The 21,846-nt window shown below is 44.4% G+C and overlaps 1 protein-coding gene across 1 annotated transcript in view; it reads left to right on the top strand.

Moving 5' to 3' along the window:
• Positions 1–21,846, top strand: part of ccbe1 (collagen and calcium binding EGF domains 1) — a 171,345-nt gene that overhangs the window by 127,342 nt on the left and 22,157 nt on the right. Inside the window, exons 4-5 of the mRNA XM_060935342.1 lie at positions 11,401–11,535; positions 12,564–12,701. Coding sequence (XP_060791325.1) covers positions 11,401–11,535; positions 12,564–12,701 — 273 coding nt within the window. The remainder of the gene's footprint in view (positions 1–11,400; positions 11,536–12,563; positions 12,702–21,846) is intronic.

The raw sequence follows: 21,846 nt of genomic DNA, 5'->3' as shown, positions 1-21,846 counted from the left end.
AACCACACGGGGGGACCTAGTGAATGACCTGCAGAGAGCTGGGACCAAAGTAACAAAGGCTACCATCAGTAACACACTATGCCGCCAGGGACTCAAATCCTGCAGTGCCAGATGTGTCCCCCTGCTTAAGCCAGTACATGTCCAGGCCCGTCTGAAGTTTGCTAGAGAGCATTTGGATGATCCAGAAGAGGATTGGGAGAATGTCATATGGTCAGATGAAACCAAAATAGAACTTTGTGGTAAAAACTCAACTTGTCGTATTTGGAGGAGAAAGAATGCTGAGTTGCATCCAAAGAACACCATACCTACTGTGAAGCATGGGGGTGGAAACATCATGCTTTGGGGCTGTTTTTCTGCAAAGGGACCAGGACGACTGATCCGTGTAAAGGAAAGAATGAATGGGGCCATGTATCGTGAGATTTTGAGTGAAAACCTCCTTCCATCAGCAAGGGCACTGAAGATGAAACGTGGCTGGGTCTTTCAGCATGACAATGATCCCAAACACACCGCCTGGGCAATGAAGGAGTGGCTTCGTAAGAAGCATTTCAAGGTCCTGGAGTGGCCTAGCCAGTCTCCAGATCTCAACCTCATAGAAAATCTTTGGAGGGAGTTGAAAGTCTGTGTTGCCCAGCGACAGCCCCAAAACATCACTGCTCTAGAGGAGATCTGCATGGAGGAATGGGCCAAAATACCAGCAACAGTGTGTGAAAACCTCGTGAAGACTTACAGAAAACGTTTGACCTCTGTCATTGCCAACAAAGGGTATATAACAAAGTATTGGGTTGAACTTTTGTTATTGACCAAATACTTATTTTCCACCATAATTTGCAAATAAATTCTTTAAAAATCAGACAATGTGATTTTCTCGATTTTTTTTCTCATTTTGTCTCTCATAGTTGAAGTATACCTATGATGAAAATTACAGGCTTCTCTCGTCTTTTAAAGTGGGAGAACTTGCACAATTGGTGACTGACTAAATACTTTTTTGCCCCACTGTATATGTCAGAGGTACCCCCAGATAAAAGCCGGTGTGACGGATTTTTAAGTCAATTACAATTGCCCCGACTTTCAAGCACAGATTCTGCCGATTTAGATAAACCAATCTCGCTTGACGAGGTGAGAGATGCAGCGCAGGTCATGCAGAGAGGCAAATCGCTGGGTATTGATGGGATCCCTCCTGAATTTTATACCTGTTTTGGGAGCAGTTGGGCCCATTTCTTCTGGATATGATTAATTTTTCGATTGAAAAAGGCAGTTTCTCTAGGGATGTTAACATAGCTCTCATTTCACTGCTGCTGAAAAGAGATAAGGACCCAACTGACTGCTCTAGCTACCGCCCTCTTAGCCTCCTTAATTCTGATCTGAAAATTTTTGCAAAACTTCTCGCTCGCCGCCTTGAATGTTACATGCCATCATTAGTCAGTCCCGACCAGACAGGCTTTATAAAAGCACGACTGGCAGCGGACAATATTAGACACCTTCTTCATGTCATTGACGCTGCAATAGACAACAGTACACCCATGTCTGTGCTTTCACTTGATGCCATGAAAGCCTTCGACCGGTTAGAATGGTCGTATTTGTGGTCTGTTTTGGAGGTGATGGGCTTTGGTAGCACTTTTATTGGGTTAATTCAAACATTGTATTCGAACCCCTCAGCACAGGTGCTAACTAGTTGAACTCTCTCTGCTCTCTTCCCGGTTTCCAGGTCCTCGCGCCAGGGCTGCCCATTGAGTCCTGCACTGTTTGTGCTCTCCTTGGAGCCGTTAGCGCAATCGATTCGTCAGTCCAGTCTGGTCTCACCTATTACTGTCCGTAACACACAACACCAACTATCTTTGTATGTGGACGACGTATTAATATATCTAGAAAACCCTGCTCAGTCTATATCACACCTCTTGTCCATCTGTGAGGAGTTTGGAAGTGTGTCGGGTTTTAAAATTAACTGGTCTAAGTCTGCTCTCCTACATCTGAATGATTCTGCCAAGACATCGGTCCTTCCTGTAAATAACCCCATAGTGCAGCAGTTTACGTATCTGGGAATTGAAATTTTTTCTTCTCTAAATCAGATTGTTAAATATAATTATTCTCTTGCTCTGAACAAGGTCCTAAAGGACATGGACCAGCGGATTGTTCTACCCATCTCTATTCGGGCCTGCGTCTCTATTATAAAAATGAATATCTTGCCCAGGATTAATTTTGTCAGCGCTATGGTCCCCCTCCCCCCTCCACCTGGCTACTGGAGCAAACTCCAATCTGCAACTTCCAAATTCATCTGGAACCGAAAGCGGCCGCGTTTGAAAATGTCTACTCTGCAGAGGAGGAGGGAGAATGGCGGACTGGCCGTTCCTAATTTTGAACTTTATTCTTGGTCGTTTGTGCTCAGACCCCTGCTCTCCTGGTTTGGTCCACACTCCACTGTCTCTTGGCTCACACTAGAAAACAACTTAGTAAACCCATGGATGCTCAAAGATGTCCTTTTTGTCAACATGTCTAAAAGACAATGTCATCTGCGTTTTGGTCCCATTATTTCCCATCTTGTATTAACATGGAGATCAGCTGAAACACATTGTCATCCTTCCTGCAAGTGGCACACGCTTTCTCCAGTTTTCAATAACAAAGCCCTTCTGATTGGTGGTAGACCTATCTCAGCTCCTCAGTGGGAGGAGAGAGGTGTCCACTATTTGAAAGACATTTATGACAACTTTGGACTGCTCTCTTTTACTGATCTTAAGGACGCATTCAATCTGCCTGGCTCCTCCTTTTTCTTTTATTTGCAGCTGAGGTCAGCCCTTAAAGCATATGGCATCCCGTGGCAGTGTTCTTTACCTATTCATCCACTCCGAGATATATTTACTAAACATGCTAAAACGACAGGTATGGTATCCAAATTATATAATTTTTTACTGGTAACGGTCGGAGACCCCCACACTTCCAATAGAGAGGGTCTGGAGAAGAGATTGCCCAGGTCTGACTCAAGATTTTGATTGGGATGATGTGTGGTCTAGCATTCGTGATGTGCCGCGTAATCCAGACCACCAGCAAATCCATTTCAATTTTTTATACAGAATATACCTTACCCCCGTCAAACTTCATCATATGAAAATTATTAATGATCCTTTTTGCAATCTGTGCTCTCTCAAAGCTCAGGTCATGTTTAGTCACATGTTTAGGGAATGCCCTCCTGTTGGACAACTGTGGTGCAATGTTGCATCTAAGTTATCTGATTTGATACAAGAAACGGTACCTGTTAATATGTGTGTATTGCTTTTGAATGACCTGTCTACTCTTAATATTTCCAAACTCATGAAGTGTATAATTTTTACCGGACTGACAGCGGCCAAGAGAATGGTTGCCACTCGCTGGAAGCCACCTCATTCTCTCTCGATCAAGTCTTGGACTCTTTTTCTTTTCTGGATGTCGTATATTTGGAACTTTCAACAGCCCGAATTAATGGTGCTAATGAGAGCACACTAAATGCCTGGCGTAGTACTGCTGACTCTTTGAAAGATATGCTGTGAGCTTGTTTTTTGTTTTTCACCCCTGACTCGCATTCATTCCTGTGTCCCTGCATGTCAAGTTCCTCTCTGTTTTGTTTTGTACACTACCGTTCAAAAGTTTGGGGTCACTTTGAAATGTCCTTATTTTTGAAAGAAAAGCACTGTTCTTTTCAATGAAGATCACTTTAAACTAATCAGAAATCCACTCTATACATTGCTAATGTGCTAAATGACTATTCTAGCTGCAAATGTCTGGTTTTTGGTGCAATATCTCCATAGGTGTATAGAGGCCCATTTCCAGCAACTCTCACTCCAGTATTCTAATGGTACAATGTGTTTGCTCATTGCCTCAGAAGGCTAATGGATGATTAGAAAACCCTTGTACAATCATGTTAGCACAGCTGAAAACAGTTGAGCTCTTTAGAGAAGCTATAAAACTGACCTTCCTTTGAGCAGATTGAGTTTCTGGAGCATCACATTTGTGGGGTCGATTAAATGCTCAAAATGGCCAGAAAAATGTCTCGACTATATTTTCTATTCATTTTACAACTTATGGTGGGAAATAAAAGTGTGACTTTTCATGGAAAACACAAAATTGTCTGGGTGACCCCAAACTTTTGAACGGTAGTGTATGTCTTTGTGTCCTATGTCTGTGTCTGTATATGTGTGTGTGTATTTTTATATTTTTATTTATTTTTTTTATTTTTTGCTTGCGATTAATAATGTTACTTCTTCCGTGTTCTGTGGTGTCCCATGACACGCTCCTTTGTCTCGGGCCCACTGTATGCCTAATGTGTAAATTGAGATTGTCTTGTGATGTTGAATCCCTAAAAGTCTTGGCATGCTTCTTTTTGACTTTTTCTCAAACTTTAATAAAAATTTGTTCGCAAAAAAAAGAAATGTAATTTAGACCCGTCCCAACTATCTCATCTCATCTCATTATCTCTAGCCGCTTTATCCTTCTACAGGGTCGCAGGCAAGCTGGATCCTATCCCAGCTGACTACGGGCGAAAGGCGGGGTACACCCTGGACAAGTCGCCAGGTCATCACAGGGCTGACACATAGACACAGACAACCATTCACACTCACACCTACGCTCAATTTAGAGTCACCAGTTAACCTAACCTGCATGTCTTTGGACTGTGGGGGAAACCGGAGCACCCGGAGGAAACCCACACGGACACGGGGAGAACATGCAAACTCCACACAGAAAGGCCCTCGCCGGCCCTGGGGCTCGAACCCAGGACCTTCTTGCTGTGAGGCAACAGCGCTAACCACTACACTAGACCCCGAAGCCGTTTGTTTTCAGGATAATGGCTGGCTGATGAAATTATTGGCTGGCTAGCTGACTCAGCCAAAACCTTAATGGCTGCTGCAGCCACCAAAATGTTTATGGCTACAAATGGCTGATACTGGACGTCACTGTGTGGCATATATCCGGGCGAACGGATCAAACAAATGGGGGGAATAAATAGCAAATTACCACAGGTCCCCTGGTCTCTTACTTCATTGTAAATATAAATCTAGCAAGATTGTAGTTCAATGCTATTAATAAGCTAATCTGGATTGTTCGAGGAAGGCATCTAGCTATCTACTCTCACTAGCAATGACCAGTGAAGGACTGGCAGCTATCTTACTATGATGAAAGTAGAGTGGTGGAGTACTTTTTTTTTTATCAATCTCGAAGTATGTGAAACAAACAAACAAACAAAAAAAAATACCTTTACACTTTCCCTCAGCAGCGGCAAAGAATGCAGCCATCTCGTTAATATCGGAGTCGATTGATGCTTTGGGTGGGTTCCCGGGTTCCCCAGTGTATCGTGGTAACGGTGTGAGGGGCGGGAAGCCAGACAGGTAGTCACAACGGCAAGCTTGTGGTGGCTCTCTGTGCTGTGATATCAGTTCTAAATCTCTACAGTGTATGCCTATACGTCTCTATTGTGTTACTACTAGTGTGTACAGTTGATCATGTTTGTGTCACTTTTCTTGTAGCTCATGATGTGGATAAACCCATTATTTGATGTACACAATTCTTAGTGGCTCAGCCAAATTTTATTAGATAGCGGCTCAAATTGGCTTACAAAATTATTGGCTGGCGGTGGCTCAAATTCTAAATGGCGGTTTTAGCGGCGCCTGGCGGCGGCTTCGGGGTCTACACTACACCACTGTGCCGCCCCCGTCCCAACTATTATACACAATTTTACCAAAAAGGAAAGAAACCTCATATAACCGAAGGAAAAAGCCGTAGCCATCATCCTCAAATAAATTCCAATAGATTTAAGAATTATTATGTCAATAGACTAATTTTTAAACACAAGTCATGAACAAGGTATTTTTAGAATTTCTGGGGTTTTTTTTGTGTGTGTTGTCTATATTTTCATGTTTTTAGTTTAATGTTTGTAACTTAAAGCGAGACGGCCTTTCAATTTCATAAAATTGGTGAAATTTAGTTCCGTCTGAAATGTGGTCATTGTGATATCTGTTTATTTCTGTAATATCTCACAAAATATCAGGCCATTCTGTGGCTGGGAAGTTATTTAATTTGAGGGGATTAAAGCAAATAATGTGCATGAAATCGCTCGCTTGGCGCAGTCAAGCAGACAGAGGAAGTCCATGTGCGCATGCGCAGGTTTACCTTCTTCTTCTTCTTTTGGGTTTTACGGCAGCTGGCATCCACAGTGTTGCATTACTGCCATCTACAGGTTTACCTTTGAGCATGCACTGACAGTTCCATCATCTCGTCTTGTCTCGTCTTCTTCCGCTTATCTGGGACCGGGTCGCGGAGGCAGCAGTCTAAGCATGGAAGCCCAAACTTCCCTTTCCCCAGACACCTCGGCCAGCTCCTCGGGAAGAACACCGAGGCATTCCCAGGCCAGCCGAGAGACATAGTCCCTCCAGCGTGTCCTGGGTCTTCCCCGGGGCCTCTTCCCGGGGGGACATGCCTGAAACACCTCCCCAGGGAGGCGTCCAGGAGGCATCCGAAAAAGATGCCCGAGCCACCTCAGCTGATTCCTCTCGATGTGGAGGAGCAGCGGCTCTACTCCGAGCTCCTCCCGAGTGACTGTGCTTCTCACCCTATCTCTAAGGGAGCGCCCAGCCACCCTGCGAAGGAAACTCATTTCCGCCGCTTGTATCCGTGAGCTTGTTCTTTCGGTCATTACCCAAAGCTCATGACCATAGGTGAGAGTCGGAACGTAGATCGACCGGTAAATTGAGAGCTTCGCCTTTTGGCTCCTTCTTCACCACGATGGACCGGTAAAGCGACCGCATCACTGCGGAGGCTGCACCGATCCCCCTGTCGATCTCACGCTCCATCCTTCCCTCACTCGTGAACAAGATCCCAAGATACTTAAACTCCTCCACTTGAGGCAGGACTTCTCCACCAACCTGGAGAGGGCAAGCCACCCTTTTCCAGTTGAGAACCATGGCCTCGGACTTGGAGGTGCTGATTCTCATCCCAGCCGCTTCACACTCGACTGCAAACCGCCCCAGTGCATGCTGAAGGTCCTGGTTTGAAGAAGCCAACAGGACAACATCATCCGCAAAAAGCAGAGATGAAATCCTGTGGTTCCCAAACAGGATTCCTTCCGGCCCCTGGCTGCACCTAGAAATTCTGTCCATAAAAATTATGAACAGAACCGGTGACAAAGGGCAGCCCTGCCGGAGTCCAACATGCACTGGGAACAGGTCTGACTTACTGCCGGCAATGCGAACCAGACTCTTGCTCCGTTCGTACAGGGACCGGACAGCCCTTAGCAAAGAGCCCCGAACCCCATACTCCCGAAGCACCCCCCACAGAATACCATGGGGGACACGGTCGAATGCCTTCTCCAGATCCACAAAGCACATGTGGACTGGTTGGGCAAACTCCCATGAACCCTTGAGCACCCTATGAAGGGTATAGAGCTGGTCCAGTGTTCCGCGACCAGGACGAAAACCGCATTGTTCCTCCTGGATCCGAGGTTCGACTATTGGTTGAATTCTCCTCTCCAGTACCCTGGAGTAAACCTTCCCTGGGAGGCTGAGAAGTGTGATTCCCCTATAATTGGAGCACACTCTCCGGTCCCCTTTCTTAAAAAGAGGGACCACCACCCCAGTCTGCCACTCCATAGGCACTGTCCCCGACCGCCACGCGATGTTGCAGAGGTGTGTCAACCAAGACATCCCCACAACATCCAGAGATTTGAGATACTCAGGGCGGATCTCATCCACCCCCGGTGCCTTGCCACCGAGGAGCTTGCAAACCACCTCAGTGACTTCGGCTTGGGTAATGGACGAGTCCACCTCTGAGTCATCAGCCTCAGTCTCCTCAGTGGAAGACATGACGGTGGGATTGAGGAGATCCTCAAAGTATTCCTTCCACCGCCCGACAATGTCCCCAGTCGAGGTCAACAGCTCCCCACCCGCACTGTAAACAGTGTTGGCAGAGTACTGCTTCCCCCTCCTGAGGCGCCGGACGGTTTGCCAGAATTTCTTCGAGGCCGACTGATGGTCCTTCTCCATGGCCTCCCCGAACTCCTCCCAGTTCCGAGTTTTTGCCTCCGCAACTGCCCGAGGTGCAGCACGCCTGGCCTGCTGATACCTGTCAGCTGCCTCAGGAGTCCCGGAGGTCAACATGGCCCGATAGGACTCCTTCTTCAGTTTGACGGCATCCCTTACTTCCGGTGTCCACCACCGGGTTCAGGGATTGCTGCCACGACAGGCACCGGAGACCTTGCGGCCACAGCTCCGAACAGCTGCATCCACAATGGAGGTAGAGAACATGGTCCACTCAGACTCAATGTCCCCCGCCTCCCTCGGAATCTGGGAAAAGCTCTCCCAGAGGTGGGAGTTAAAGACCTCCCCAACAGAGTGCTCGGCCAGACGTTCCCAGCAGACCCTCACCATACGTTTGGGCCTGCCAGGCCTGTCCAGCTTCCTCCTCCGCCAGCGGATCCAACTCACCACCAGGTGGTGATCAGTTGACAGCTCAGCCCCTCTCTTCACCCGAGTGTCCAAGACATAGGGCCGGAGATCAGATGAAACGACTACAAAGTCGATCATCGACCTCCGACCTAAGGTGTCCTGGTGCCACGTGCACTTATGGACACCCCTATGCTCGAACATGGTGTTCGTTATGGACAAACCGTGACTAGCACAGAAGTCCAATAACAAAACACCACTCGGGTTCAGATCGGGGAGGCCGTTCCTCCCAACCACGCCCCTCCAGGTGTCACTGTCATCGCCCACGTGAGCATTGAAGTCCCCCAGTAGCACAATGGAGTCCCCAGTCTGAGCACCCCTCAGTACCTCTCCCAGGGACTCCAAGAAGGCCGGATACTCTATACTGCTATTTGGCCCGTAGGCACAAACAACAGCAAGAGCCCTCTCCCCAATCCGAAGGTGCAGAGAGGCGACCCTCTCATTCACTGGGGTAAACGCCAACACATGGCGGCTGAGCTGGGGAGCTATAAGCAAGCCCACACCAGCCCACCGCCGCTCACCACGGGCGACTCCAGAGAAGTGGAAAGTCCAGCCCCTCTCGAGGAGCTGGGTTCCAGAGCCCAAGCTGTGCGTGGAGGTGAGCCCGACTATCTCTAGCCGGTACCTCTCAACCTCCCGCACAAGCTCAGGCTCTTTCCCCCCCAGCGAAGTGACATTCCATGTCCCAACAGCCAGCCGCTGTGTCCAGGGATCAGGTCATCGAGGCCCCTGCCTTTGACTGCCACCCAATCCACACTGCACCAATCCCCTACTGCTACCTTTGTGGGTGGTGAACCCACAGGAGGTCGGGCCCATGTCACCTCTTCGGGCTGAGCCCGGCCGGGCCCCATGGGCAAAGGCCTGGCCACCAAGCGCTCGCATACGAGCCCCAACCCCGGGCCTGGCTCTAGGGTGGGGCCCCGGCTGCGTCATACCAGGCGACGTCACGGTCCTTGATTTTTTTCTCCATAGGGGTTTTTGGTGAACTGCTCTTGGTCTGGCCTGTCACCTAGGAACTGTCTGCCTTGGGAAACCCTGACAGGGACATAATGCCCCCGACAACATAGCTCCTAGGATCATTCAAGCACACAAACCCCTCCACCACAACAAGGTGGCAGTTCTAGGAGGGGAGTTCCATCATTCTGTCGCTAAACAAACAGCTGATCACACCGAGGTGCTTGCTGAGCGCCCATATTTATTAGTTTGGTCCTGCGTTTCCTTTCCTTCGTATATAACATAACGTCTTTTCTTCTCACTTTCTTTCCGTTACTGTAGTCGCTCTTTCACGTTTCATTCGCACACTCACATCGTCCATTTTTCTCTCCTGTTTCAAATTTGTATCCCACAGTGCCTTGTGTGAATGGGGAAAGTCCACCACGTGATGCATGACGTAGTATCTTGAATTGGGTCATGGTGAAGCAGGAAAAAATAGCGGAGAATTTGGAGCCACGTGGCCTTAAATTCATTAATTGTTCTATTTTAAAAAAACTAATAAAATTGGAAGTCTGTGATTCAAATTCAGTAGCTTTCGGTCCATTAAACACAAATAATTGGGTGTCAGGAAAATTCTTTTTATGACCTACACTTGAAAAATCTGAAAGGCAGTACAGTTTGAAGGTCTCATCTCATCTCATCTCATCTCATTATCTCTAGCCGCTTTATCCTGTCCTACAGGGTCGCAGGCAAGCTGGAGCCTATCCCAGCTTACTACGGGCGAAAGGCGGGGTACACCCTGGACAAGTCACCAGGTCATCACAGGGCTGACACATAGACACAGACAACCATTCACACTCACATTCACACCTACGCTCAATTTAGAGTCACCAGTTAACCTAACCTGCATGTCTTTGGACTGTGGGGGAAACCGGAGCACCCGGAGGAAACCCACGCGGACACGGGGAGAACATGCAAACTCCACACAGAAAGGCCCTCGCCGGCCCCGGGGCTCGAACCCGGACCTTCTTGCTGTGAGGCGACAGCGCTAACCACTACACCACCGTGCTGCCCAGTTTGAAGATATGTCTTTATTGTAAAAAATAAAAATTACAAGATTAAAAGTGAAAGCAGTGAAACAAACATGTAGATAAACAGGCTGAAGCCATTTGTTTGATGATGTAGAAAAAATTGTACATCTTAAAAGAATTCTTTGAGTTGAGGTCAGCTGTCTTTGAACATATAACGTGACCCTCAATTTAGTGCCGTCACAACCAAAGAAAAGAAAGCGAAGATGACTGACAACAAAGGTGTGTCAGTGTGAGAAGTTTCTCGCTGGTATGAGCGCTGCTCTGATCCTCGACAGCGAGCTCACAGGACCGCTACAGATAGTCAAGGTCGTACCTTGGCAAAACATCCTAATGGATAGAAAACAAATCTCCTTATTAACTCAAAACTGTTTATGTTAATATGAGTCACGTTTTCTGCACGATCATGCTGATTGATGACTTAAACAAAACGTGGTGATTTTCTTTAATTATAGATCTATCGTAAGAGGATCTTTATCGTATATCCTGAAATGAATTTAACACACATTATCACTCTGTCGATTACTGAATTCAACATAGATTTTATTGACCTCATAAAACATGACAAGAAATAATCTTAAAATCTTCAAGATCTGAAATAATGAGAGCTAATTTGCAGATGAAAGGGAATAAATTGTAATTAAAAATCTAACAGGTGCTGGCGACTTGTCCAGGGTGAACCCCGCCTCTCGCCCATAGTCAGCTGGGATAGGCTCCAGCTTGCCTGCGACCCTGTAGGACAGGATAAGCGGCTACAGATAATGGATGGATGGACAGGTGCAACTCGTAGCATATTTCCACACCTAAAGTTGTTCTTGCAAAATTATACTGTGGAATGATTTTTGAATGAAACTAATTTAGAAATTTGCAGTGTTATTTTATCATGCATGTTGTATTAATGTGTTTATTTGTGTGTGTAGATTACGATGTTTGCGCCGACGCCCCCTGTGAGCAGCAGTGCACGGATCATTTCGGCCGCATCGTCTGCACGTGTTACCCCGGTTACCGCTACGATCGAGATCGCCATAGAAACCGGCAGAAACCCTACTGCTTAGGTGAGTCACGGAAACACAAGTTGTGTAAATTGGCATATTTTCTGGAGAATAGGTTCATTTTTTGCCGTCATGCAGGTGCAGGTGCTGTGACTTCTACAGCAAAGTATCACCAAATACTAGGCATTTAACGATTCATCTAATTCATGATTCGATTCATAGTAATGGGTTTACAATTCGATTTTCCCATGATATTTAAAAAAAAATAAATAAAGAAAGAAAGGTTTATGAACAAAAAAAGCAACATTTATTTTCTTATTCTTTGTCAACATAAATATTCATTTTGTTAAATAAAAAAAAATTGTTTCATTTTCTTAAGAACCATCAATAATTATTGCCCCACATTTGTAAAGGTTGGAGTGAAATGTAATCGCCTATTAACAAAAATATTCCTTTTATTTAAAATGAAAACTTTAATTACATATATTATTTTTCTTCATAAACTTTTATGAACATTTGCTCTGCCTCCATTTGCTTCTCTTTTCTTTATCTTTCAGCAGTCTGTAAAGAGAGAGAGAGCTCTGATTTCTCATTAAATCTATTTGTACACAATCACGCAGCAGTTCTTTCACTTTTTAGATCTGTTTATTTTTTTGTTTTTGCAGCATTAGAGCTGTGTTACTTCTGCCTACAGTGAAGTCATGAGCATTCCCGTTATTGTACATTATATAGAGCACCCTCTGCTGTCTAAACAACACAATTACAGCTCGAAAAAGCTAAGAGATTACGTAGTGTGATAACCATTCATTTTTATTTCATCGATTCGAATCGTCATAAATTTGTATCACAATTTATCATTACATGATATATCCTTACATGCCTACCAGATACACATCATTTTTGAGTTGTGTTTGTTTGTTAGGTTATTTACGGTAGACGTGCTACTCTCAGAATTACAGTGGCATTATGAGAAGACGTTTAGGTTTTAGTTACATTTATATGCACTTTAAATAATGACTCAAACAAATCACATTTTAAATGAGAAATTATTCCTCCTTGTGTTCTTCTGTTTCTTCTCTTCTATCCTCCAGACATCGATGAGTGCAGCAGTAATAATGAGACGGTTTGCTCTCAGATCTGCATCAACACTCCGGGCAGCTACAGGTGCGACTGTGAGACGGGTTTCTACCTGGAGGAGGACGGCAAGACATGCAGCAAAGGCCAAAGAAGTAGGCTTTTACACACAAACCTTACACACACACATTACACACACACACACACGTTATACACACACTCTAAACACACTTTCCCCACCTCCTGATCTCTTTCTATCTGGAACAGTTGGGTTTCTGTGACTTACAGCTAGCAGGTCCTCCATATTTTTTTAATGTTTTGTTTAGGGGCGGAGTTAAGGATTTTCCACTCACTATGCGACACATCGCTCTCCAGTTCCCATTTGAAAACAGTCCGAATTCTGAAATTTTCCTCCAACAGCTGATAAATTATATAAATTTGATTCGACAGGTTTCTGTGAGCTAATATTTATCTGTAAACTCATGAAATTAATCCATGATAACACACACACACACACACACACACACACACACACACACACACACACACACACACACTCTCCCCCCAGGTCTCAATCTGTTGGTACATTCCCGATCAGATCTCACTGTTTTTATACAAATTCCTCAACTGTGAAAGCGTCTGCATGTTTTCATCAGCTGCTCTTCTGCTGAATATTTTTAAAAGGAGCAACAGGATGACATCGTCCAAAATGCTGCAGCCAAACATGCGATCGTGGGCTGCATCCCAAACTACATACTGCTGTACTACATCAAGTGTCCGAGTCAAACACCAGCTTGACTTGACTTTTCATACCTACAGCAAGTGGCCCAGCGCTGTGACACGCTGATCAGTGGTGACATTTAAATAGCTAACTTATTCTGAATTAAAGGCAAAAGTCACCTGCTGCTATTTAAAAAAAAACTATCTCTGAGTTCGGTTTGTGATATCACTAAATTGCTTTCAACCAATCACATACGATATGCAAATCCTGCGGTAGTGGAAATGTTTATCCACAGGACATGTAGCGTATGCTAACTTCATCTCATCTCATCTCATTATCTCTAGCTGCTTTATCCTTCTACAGGGTAGCAGGCAAGCTGGAGCCTATCCCAGCTGACTACGGGCGAAAGGCAGGGTTCACCCTGGACAAGTCGCCAGGTCATCACAGGGCTGACACATAGACACAGACAACCATTCACACTCACATTCACACCTACGCTCAATTTAGAGTCACCAGTTAACCTAACCTGCATGTCTTTGGACTGTGGGGGAAACCGGAGCACCCGGAGGAAACCCACGCGGACACGGGGAGAACATGCAAACTCCGCACAGAAAGGCCCTTGCCGGCCCCGGGGCTCGAACCTGGACCTTCTTGCTGTGAGGCAACAGCGCTAACCACTACACCACCGTGCCGCCCGTATGCTAACTTACTGGACAAAATCATGGTTGTCATGGTAACGTGCGCTATCTCAGACGTTGTTACTGAAATACAGTTCGTGTCAACTTGCGACAAATGCAAGCTAGTTTTAGTGGCTAGCTAACCGGCATGCTATCTTCACTAATATTACAGATAAAAAAAAATCTCCAGACTTCTCTTTTTACTTTTTTGATAAATATGAGCTGATTAGCTGAGGTAGCTAATGCTAATACTATAAGGCTGTCTATGATAACAGGCGGATTGTTGGGGGTGTGGTAAAATTGGCATATTTATGCATATTCAGAGATATTGATAAGATAAGATAGCCTTTATTGTCATTGCACAGTCACCCATACACTGAAATTGACGTGCCACAACTGAAGGTGTATTAAAAACACATAAGAACAATAACATAAATAAAACATAAAAACAAAATAAAGAGCCGGGAGCCGCAGTGTCAGTGCACGCCGCCATCTTGGATATAGTGAAAATTATTATATTTTATATATTGAAAATACATAGGTATTTTCACTGAGGGTGAAGGCATCAGGTTGTTGTCTGTCTGTCTGTCTGTCTGTCTCTCTCATCTGTCTCATCTATGTCTGTCTGTCTGTCTATCTATCTCTCTGTCTGTCTATCTGTCTGTCTGTCTGTCTCTGTCATCTGTCTGTCTATCTATCTATAGACCTGTTCATTAAAGGACTTGACTCTTATTTGAAGCCTGTAGAATCAACAGTTTAATAAAAAATAATTATTATTATAATACTTATAATTATAATGGTGATGATTAAAACATGATTTTTATTTTTGTTTATTATTTATAATAATTTAACAGAACATTTCTTTTCACTCTCCTTTTCCTGCTGAATTTGTCACATGCACATTTAAAAAAAAAATGAAAACAGGTGAAGCGAAACCCCACCACAGTCTCTCCATCTCTTTTTCCCATACGCTCGCTCGTTTTCTCTCTCTCTCTCTCTGTCTCTCAGTTTTCTGCTACATTTCCGCTGGTGCACAAACACGGCCGTCACTGTGTAAACCATCACATTAATAGCATCAACTGTGGCGTCGCATCACCTGGTATTCATTAACCCTCTCCTTTCACTGCCTGTTTAAATACCCCCCCCCCCCCCCCCCCCCCCCCTTCCTCTACTGCACTGCTCTGGTTCCCACACACACACACACACACACACACACACATGAGACGCACAGGTTTGGGCTTTTTAATGAAGCAGTGAGTTGCTGAAACACTCTCTGGAGTTTATCGTCTGTTCTTGTCTCTCGTCTGCGTCTCTGGGAGTGATGAAACACTCACACTCTGATATGGGACTGAAGATGATAAATCACTTTTTTTTTTAAAGGAAATAGTTTTACACATCATTCTTTTTTAAAGTAATCCTTTCGGAATCTCCATAACGGCCCTTTAATGTGTCTCTAAGGATGTCACGTGTCCCGTCTCAAAAACTGCTTCTCTTTCATCAGCTATCAAAAATCAAAAACTAATGAAACACTTTACATCATTTAACGTGAATTATTCATTATTTAACTCAAAATTAATGTATTTAAGTTGTGTTAAGTTCTTATTCTTTACTTCTTTTTCAGTATTGTCATGTTTATTCCATACACTCTTTAGTGGTTCGTACTTACAGTAAGCCAGAAGTTGGTTTAGTGGAATTTAATCGAGATGTACAGTTCTGTGCAACAGTCTGAGGCACATGTAAAGAAATGCTGTCGACCAAATAGGCTTAAAAATAATGAAATGAAATGTTTCAACATTAAAAAAAATACTATAAACTGTAATCAGTGAGCCATAATAAATGAAACAAAGTCTATATTTGGTGTGAGACAACGCTTTGTTTTAAAAAATAAATAGCAGTCTGAGGTCCAGTGAGTGCAGTTTTATGCGGAAATGAGCTGTAGGTTTTACTGAGCATCTTACAGAACCAGCCCCAGTTCTTCTGGACACTACCCCTTTTCCACCAAATCAGTTCCAGGGCTGGTTCGGGGCCAGTGCCCGTGCTGGTTCACAACTCGTTCAACTTGCGAACCAGCTGAGAACCAGTTTGCTTTTCCATAGCTCGGGGTGCTAAGGGGAGCCACGTCATTACGTCGCTGTATACGTCAGTTACGTCACTGCGTTTGCATAAACCTTGGCGCGAACATCGAAGCAACAACAATAGCAACAACAACAACAACAATAATGGATGACTGCTGCTTTACTGCATCCATGATATCTCGTCGCTTATTTAAAAACGGCGCCCTCTTGCGGTCTTGCTATTGTTGTTGGTCTTAACAACTCCGCCCCCCGCTGACATAAGTGATTCTTTCCTCTAGCCCAGCAAAGAGCTGGTGCTACCCTGGAACCGGTTTTTCTGGCCCAGAGCCAGTTCTTTGTCAGTGGAAACAGAAAACCCGGTCCCAAACTAAGCACTGGCCCCGAACCAGCCCTGGAACTGCTTTAGTGGAAAAGGGACTGTCACACTCGCTTCTTGAAGGTAGACTGCCTTTCAGATTTTTCAAGTCTAGGTCATAAAAAGAATTTTCTTGACACCCAAGTATTTTTGTTTAGTGACCGAAAGCTACTGAATTCGAATCACAGACTTCCAGTTTTATTAGTTTTTTTTTAAAATAGAACAATTAATGAATTTATCTCCATGTGGCTCTAAATTCTCTGCTATTTTTTCCTGCTTCACCATGACCCAATTCAAGATACTACATCATGCATCACGTGGTGGGCTTTCCCTGTTCACGCAAGGCATTGTGGGATACAAATTTGAAACAGGAGAGAAGAATGGAGGACGTGAGTGTGCGAATGAAACGTGAAAGAGCGACTACAGTAACGGAAAGAAAGCGAGAAGAAAAGACGTTATGTTCTATACGAAGGAAAGGAAACGCAGGACCAAACTAATAAATATGGGCGCTCAGCGAGCACCTCGGTGTGATCAGCTGTTCATTTAGCGACAGAATGATGGAACTGTCAGTGCACGCTCAAAGGGAAACCTGTAGATGGCAGTAATGCGACACTGTGGATGCCAGCTGCTGTAAAACCCAAAAGAAGAAGAAGAAGGTAAACCTGCGCATGCGCACACGGACTTCCTCTGTCTGCTTGACTGCGCCAAGTGAGCGATTTCATGCACATTATTTGCTTGAATCCCCTCAAATTAAATAACTTCCCCGCCACAGAATGGCCTGATATTTTGTGAAATATTACAGAAATAAACAAATATCACAATCACCACATTTCAGACGGAACTAAATTTCACCGATTTTATGAAACCGAAAGGCCGTCTCGCTTTAATTTTACACCAAAACCCAGCAGCCTTCATGATGTTTTCTTTTTTAATCTGAAAAATGCTCTCTTATGGAATGTACTGCTCAGACATTTACAAACATTTTTTTTCCCTGTAACATTTAATTTTGTGCTGGAAAAAAAATTAACGTTTGGAACCCTAAAATGTTTTTGTGATGTTTTGACTCAATAATGTGGAAGTCATAAAATAGAAATTTATAACAAAGTTTGTATGAAAAAAATAGGGGGGCTAAGACTTTCTTACAGTACTGTACCATCTTATTGTGCTAAATCTTCGATACAATAATGAGAAGAAAAAGATGAAGATGATGAAAGAATGAGATACTTTCACACAAGATGAAGTGTAACTGAACCATTCATTTCAGTTTCATTTCTTTTTTATGTTATGCACAGAGATATCAGTTATTTCAGGATTTTTTTTCCCTACATTAATGTCCTTTCATGTTATCTCATCTCATCTCATCTCATTATCTGTAGCCGCTTTATCCTGTTCTACAGGGTCGCAGGCGAGCTGGAGCCTATCCCAGCTGACTACGGGCGAAAGGCGGGGTTCACCCTGGACAAGTCGCCAGGTCATCACAGGGCTGACACATAGACACAGACAACCATTCACACTCACATTCACACCTACGCTCAATTTAGAGTCACCAGTTAACCTAACCTGCATGTCTTTGGACTGTGGGGGAAACCGGAGCACCCGGAGGAAACCCACGCGGACACGGGGAGAACATGCAAACTCCGCACAGAAAGGCCCTCGCCGGCCACGGGGCTCGAACCCGGACCTTCTTGCTGTGAGGCGACAGCGCTAATCATTACACCACCGTGCCGCCCATCTTAATTATTATTTTTATTATTATTTTTATTGGGCGGCACGGTGGTGTAGTGGTTAGCGCTGTCGCCTCACAGCAAGAAGGTCCGGGTTCGAGCCCCGTGGCCGGTGAGGGCCTTTCTGTGTGGAGTTTGCATGTTCTCCCCGTGTCCGCGTGGGTTTCCTCCGGGTGCTCCGGTTTCCCCCACAGTCCAAAGACATGCAGGTTAGGTTAACTGGCGACTCTAAATTGAGCGTAGGTGTGAATGTGAGTGTGAATGGTTGTCTGTGTCTATGTGTCAGCCCTGTGATGACCTGGCGACTTGTCCAGGGTGTACCCCGCCTTTCGCCCGTAGTCAGCTGGGATAGGCTCCAGCTTGCCTGCGACCCTGTAGAAGGATAAAGCGGCTAGAGATAATGAGATGAGATTATTTTTATTATTATTTTTATTATTATATGGCCTAAGCTACTGCCGGTAAAATCGTGCACTCTGATTGGTTCCTTGGAGGGCAGTATTTTCCCATAATGCCCGTGGGCGATTATGGACTTTCTTTCCAAGGCACCAGCTTTCAATGTTGCAAAAACCAAACAAAAACAAAACGACAAAAAAAGATGAGTTGGAAATCAAAATGGAATCAAAAACAGCCAAAAGACAAACAAGAGTCGGCAGGTTATTCATGAAATGAGCTACGAAGAGCATTCAGTTTTGAAACCACTACCCATTTATTCTGCACGCGCGACTCAACTATGTTACAGATATGACATGACTGAAAGCAGCGTCACGCCTCATTATAACGAGCATCTGTTTTAATCTTAGAAATAAAAAAAAACGGATAATAAACTCCTTATTAACCTCGCTTGCTCTGTCTTTACAGGAAAATATCAGCCCGAGATCTTTTTGTATGGGCTGAGCCCATACTGTTTTCCCGTAAAGACCAAGCAAGTGACGTCTGACAGCAGCTCTGACAGTCATGCAGGTTTATCGTTTCTATAGCAACAGCTCATTCACAGGGACTCATACGGCGGATGATCTATAATCATCGTCGATGTTTATTTAACATTTATGGAAGGAATCTCCGGCATCCGCTGTAACTGTAATGAAGCCGGTTTCTGTCGCCTCCAGGACGGAAGAGTTTACGCTTCTTTGTGGTTTTGTGGTAAAACAACTAGCTGTGTTTCTACAAGAGAGAAAAAAAGTAACGGAATGGCTGGAGCTGTTTCACAGATGTTCCACAACTTTAATGTAACTATAAATGGGTTAAAAAAAGGAAAGTGTTCGTGTTAACAAATAGTTTTCCTATAACAGTACACCTGGTTTCATTTTATTTGATACCAACTGATCTCAGATAAAAATTGATATGAATTTGAGAGTGATGGTGCCTAAAAAGTTCTGCAAATTTTTTTTTTTAATTTTAACTGATGAAACAATCTTGTGGTCTTTTAGAACTCAGAGGAACTTCCTGTTTTCTTTCGACACGCTCACTGATCCATTACTCAGCTAATGAGTCAGAGCAGCACTGCATTAGCATGAACGCTAAACAGCTTCTCGTGTTACAGCCATCCGGCTGCTTCCTCTTTTCTGGGTCAGTTAGGGACACACACGATGAGGATGATGATGATGATATGCATGTGCCATCATCAGTGAGCTTTCAGGTTCCGGATGTGCGTAACGACATGACATTCCAGACCACTGAGTTTATCGGTGTGTGTGTGTGTGGAGGAGGTTATCAGGTTGGTCATGTTTCCTCTGAATGGATAAGAGGATGAAGGATGTACAAGGACAAGTCACTGACGAGTAGAATTCAGTTTCTAATATTAAAATTAACAGTTATTGTCATGCTCCGTCCCGGACATCCACTCCGGATATTATGGATCTCTCACGCCAGTGCCGATCCGGATCCAGGACAGGAATTCCCGCTCACCCACTGCTGTGTATAAATAAGCTGTTCTCAGACTCTGTTTTTGCCAGAATGTCTCGTTTGTTTTCCTCAGCTGGTTCTGTGCCTTAATGCTTTTTCATGTTTTTTCTCTCCAATGTTTTTCCCTTGTTCATGGTTTTTTGCACTAGCTTTTTCTCATTTATCTTTTTTGCACTAGTGTTTTTTTCTTGTTCATGGTTTTTTGCACTCGTGTTTTTCTTGTCCTTTTCTGCCTCTTTTGTTTTGTCAAGTTTTTGTCTCCTTTTTTACATGGACTATTTTTGCTACTTTTTTCCTGGATTAAAACCACCTCATTTATTGGATTACTGTCTGAGTTGTGTTCTGCTTTTGGATCCTGTCTCACCACACCTCCACCACCCCTAACAGTTATTCCATGAAATGGAGTTGTACATGAGCTGATAGCCGATGAGGCGCGTAGCACCGGGTTGTCTATTGAGGTTTTTCACCTGACGTCACAGGGTCACGTGACGCCCCGGTGTCCGCCATTTTGGACGTCAAGCTACATACTAACGCTGCAGACAGAGAGGGAGAACCAGCTTGGAAAAAAAAACGTGTTACAGACACCTAGAATAGATTAATTTGTCAGTAAGCACTCTATAAATAACCATGGTGTTTGCTTGTTGTGCTGTGGGCTGCCACAACAGACAGGGACAGCGTGCAGGACGCTCCTTTTACCGGTTTCCTACTGACCCAGACAAGAGGGCCAAATGGATTGCAGCTGTGAAGAGACAGGAAAATAAATCCTTTAATTTTTCCTGTTTTCTCTGTTTACCCTGTTCGAACTATGCCGATATTTTCGGGGGGTCCCTTTTTTTCCCTTGGGGGGCTGCTTGCGCTTGTCTCGGAGCGCGGATCTCCAAGCACATGAGAAGCCTATCTTACGCACATATCACGCGGACTCCACACCTCCACACACGCATCGCGTCTGAAGTCATAACTCATCAGGGGAAATCGTGTCCGCATTGGCATGTTCAAAAAACAACCTCGCGTCAACAATGATACCACACGCAAGAAAAAAAAAACAGTCAGGCTACTCAACAACCAACCTGGCAGCAGCAGTCGTTGTCATGTAAACACAACACTTCGGATATGCAAATGCTTCCCGTTACACACGATTGCTATGTCAATAAACATCATTTTGCCAATATTTTAGAGACCCCCCAACATTTCCCAAATCATGTTTTCAAGGGATCTCATGTCTGTTTCAGGGGATCTCGGATCCCCCGAGTAACAAGACAGTGTTGTGAACATAGCCTACCTTGTACCATTTCAAACTGCTGGGGTCATCCTTCATCAAACTGTTGACTTCTGTCGACAACCTTGGCTCCATACCAAGGCTGGGTACAGTGTTTGTGATAAAAGACAGATCCAATTTAACACGAATCACAGCTTACTTTCTTGTTAAAATGTGCAAAGGTCTCCACCATCTCATACCGCCTTGCACTGAAGGACTTAAGCGTGCCGTCCAAAATGGCTGCATCACATGACTTGGTCACGTGGGTGAAATACCTCAATAACCCATGTACGGCGAGATTGAGTGGAATAACTGTTTTATTCTATCCACATTCTGTGGATTTTAAGAAACAGAGCATTTTTATTTTTTGCAAAGTCGATAAATGAAAACTTTTTTATACAAAACATCTGACAAAATCATTTCTGCTTAGAATGTAAACAAACCGACAAAATGACAGGAGCAATTTGTGACAAGTGCAATAATAATTCTTGAAAAATAAAAGATGTTCTTACCATCAAATACTTTTTGTTGCTTTTTTTTATGTTTTGTTTTCGAGTTTTTATTTTGTCCTCGGTTGGTTCAGCAACACAC

This window comes from Neoarius graeffei, chromosome 12, assembly GCF_027579695.1.
Source record: "Neoarius graeffei isolate fNeoGra1 chromosome 12, fNeoGra1.pri, whole genome shotgun sequence".
Classification (NCBI taxonomy): domain Eukaryota; kingdom Metazoa; phylum Chordata; class Actinopteri; order Siluriformes; family Ariidae; genus Neoarius; species Neoarius graeffei.
This window is presented reverse-complemented; position numbering and strand designations above follow the sequence as displayed.